The sequence below is a fragment of the Gossypium raimondii genome, chromosome 10 (assembly GCF_025698545.1).
Source record: "Gossypium raimondii isolate GPD5lz chromosome 10, ASM2569854v1, whole genome shotgun sequence".
NCBI lineage: Eukaryota > Viridiplantae > Streptophyta > Magnoliopsida > Malvales > Malvaceae > Gossypium > Gossypium raimondii.
Window position 1 is genome coordinate 41530002 of NC_068574.1, and position 2295 is coordinate 41532296.

At 36.0% G+C, this 2295-nt stretch overlaps 1 protein-coding gene across 1 annotated transcript; it reads right to left on the reverse strand.

The window, feature by feature from the left end:
• Window positions 1–510: 510 nt before the first annotated feature.
• On the reverse strand, window positions 511–1002 carry LOC128033973 (secreted RxLR effector protein 161-like). Its single transcript, XM_052622472.1, has one exon. The coding sequence runs from the start codon at window positions 1000–1002 to the stop codon at window positions 511–513; it is 492 nt and encodes a 163-aa protein (XP_052478432.1).
• Window positions 1003–2295: the final 1293 nt, after the last annotated feature.

Genomic DNA, 2295 nt, shown 5'->3' on the forward strand with positions numbered 1-2295 from the left:
GGTGACTTATGTTGTTCAGCTCACCGAAACACACAATGGTCATTAAAAGCATTTCTTAACCTTTCCCATTTTTAGTCACTATTTACATAATAGGAATGAACTTGGGAAAAGAAACCCCCACAGTGACCTCACAAGGTCTACACAATTAGGTTGTCCCTTTGAACCTAGTTCTTGGGATCTCTAGTCAACTAGGTTGGGTTTTCCTTCACATAGTGCCTTTCATTTCCATGGGCTTTAGTCTCATTCCTTTTGGTGTTTTATCAACCTGATCTCGATTTAAACCTTTAGTTACCGAATCCGCAATTTTATCTTTTGATTTTACAAAATCAATAGAGATAACTCTGTTTGAGTTCAGTTTTTAATGGTATTGTATCGACGACGCATATGTCTTGACTTATCATTATACATTGCATTTTGTGCTCGACCCATTGTTGCTTGGTTATCACAATATATGCATATTGTGGGCACATGCTTTAGCCAGTCAGGAATATCCTCCAAGAATTTTTAAAGTCATTCTACCTCTTCTCTAGATTTTTCTAGAGCTACAAACTTAGATTCTATTGCGGATCTGCTTATAATCATTTGTCTTGAGGATTTCCATGACAAAGCTCCTCCTCCCAATTTAAAGATATATCCACTTGTGCCTTTGGCATCTTGAATATCATATATCCAGTTGGCATCTGAGAATCCTTCTAAAATAGTAGGATCTCTGGAATAATGTAATCCATAGTCCCAAGTATATCTAAGATATCTCAGTATCCTCACAATTGCTTTCCAGTGGTTTCCCCCCGGATTGCTTGTGAATTTGCTTAAACTGCTCACGGTGGAAGCAGTATTTGGTCTAGTATAGCTCATAAGGTACATTAGACTGTTTATGACCCTGGCATATTCCACTTGGTTAACGCTTTTACCTCTATTTTCGGACAGATGTTGGCTCGTATCTATTGGAGTTCTGGCTATACCGGAATTATCATTGCTAAATTTTCCAAGAACCCTGTCCATATAGTGTGACTGAGGCAATATGAGTCCTTCAGATGACCTTTAAATTTAGATACCCAAAATCACATCAGCTAGTCTCATATATTTCATGTCAAATCTTGAATTTAACATGTTTTTGGTACGTTTTACCATTTCATTGTTACTTCCAACAATGAGTATGTCATCAACATATAAGCATAGGATTATATATCTAATATCATTAGTTTTGACATACACACATTTATCACACATCTTGAAGCCATTTGTCATCATGACATTATCAAACTTTTCATGCCATTATTTTGGTGCTTGCTTAACTCCATATAAAGACTTCACCAATTCACAGACTTTCCTTTCTTGTCCTGGAACTACATGACCCTTAGGTTGTACCATATAGATTTCTTCATAAATATATCCATTTAGGAAAGCGATTTTCACATCCATTTAATGTACTTCTAGATTTCGCAAGGCTGCAATTACAAGTATCATCCTTATGGAAGTTATTCTAAAAACTAGAGAAAAGGTATCAAATTAGTCAAGGTCTTCCCTTTATTTATAACCTTTTATAACCAATCTAGCCTTGTACTTATCAATTATTCCATCTGCTTTCATTTTCCGTTTAAAAATCCATTTAGAATTTAATGGTTTAATTCCTGGATGAAGATCCATTAATTCCCATCTATGATTTTGTATGATGGAATCAATTTCACTTTTAATAGCATCTTTCCATAAGGTGCTTTCAAATGATCGTATAGCATCAGTATACGTTTGACGATTCGGCCTCTAGCATAAAGGTTAAAAAATTCGACCCAAAAGACTTTTCTACCCTAGCTCGTTTACTCCTTCTTGGCTCTATCTCAGTTTCAGCCTCGTCCGGACTATTTTCATCTATAGTATTTGAAGCTCGTTTTCTTCAACTTGAATCAACATTTATAGCTTTATAAGGGAAGCTATTTTAAAAGAATGAAGCATTCTTTCATTCTAATATAGTATTCTTGTGAATGTCAAGATTTTTCGATTCATACGCCCATGTGCCAGGCCGTGTGCTACACCGTGTAACTGCCTATCTTGTAACCTTTAAAACTTACAGTGGTTGTGTGTCACACACCACCATGTCGCATGGCCGTGTGTCACACAGGCTAAGACACACACTCGTGTCTTAGGCCATATGGATAAGAAATTGGCCAAAATCAAGCCATTTCTTTCACCCATTCAAGCATGCTCCTACAAGTAATATGCACATATAATCAAGGTACCAAAAAATACCAAAAAATTCATAATAAGACCAATTTAATAGGCTATTTATCCATCCAACCA

What these genes read in the sequence shown, in the direction of transcription:
- LOC128033973 (XM_052622472.1), bottom strand. Translation starts at nt 1,002, where the DNA reads ATGGACAGGGTTCTTGGAAAATTTAGCAATGATAATTCCGGTATAGCC.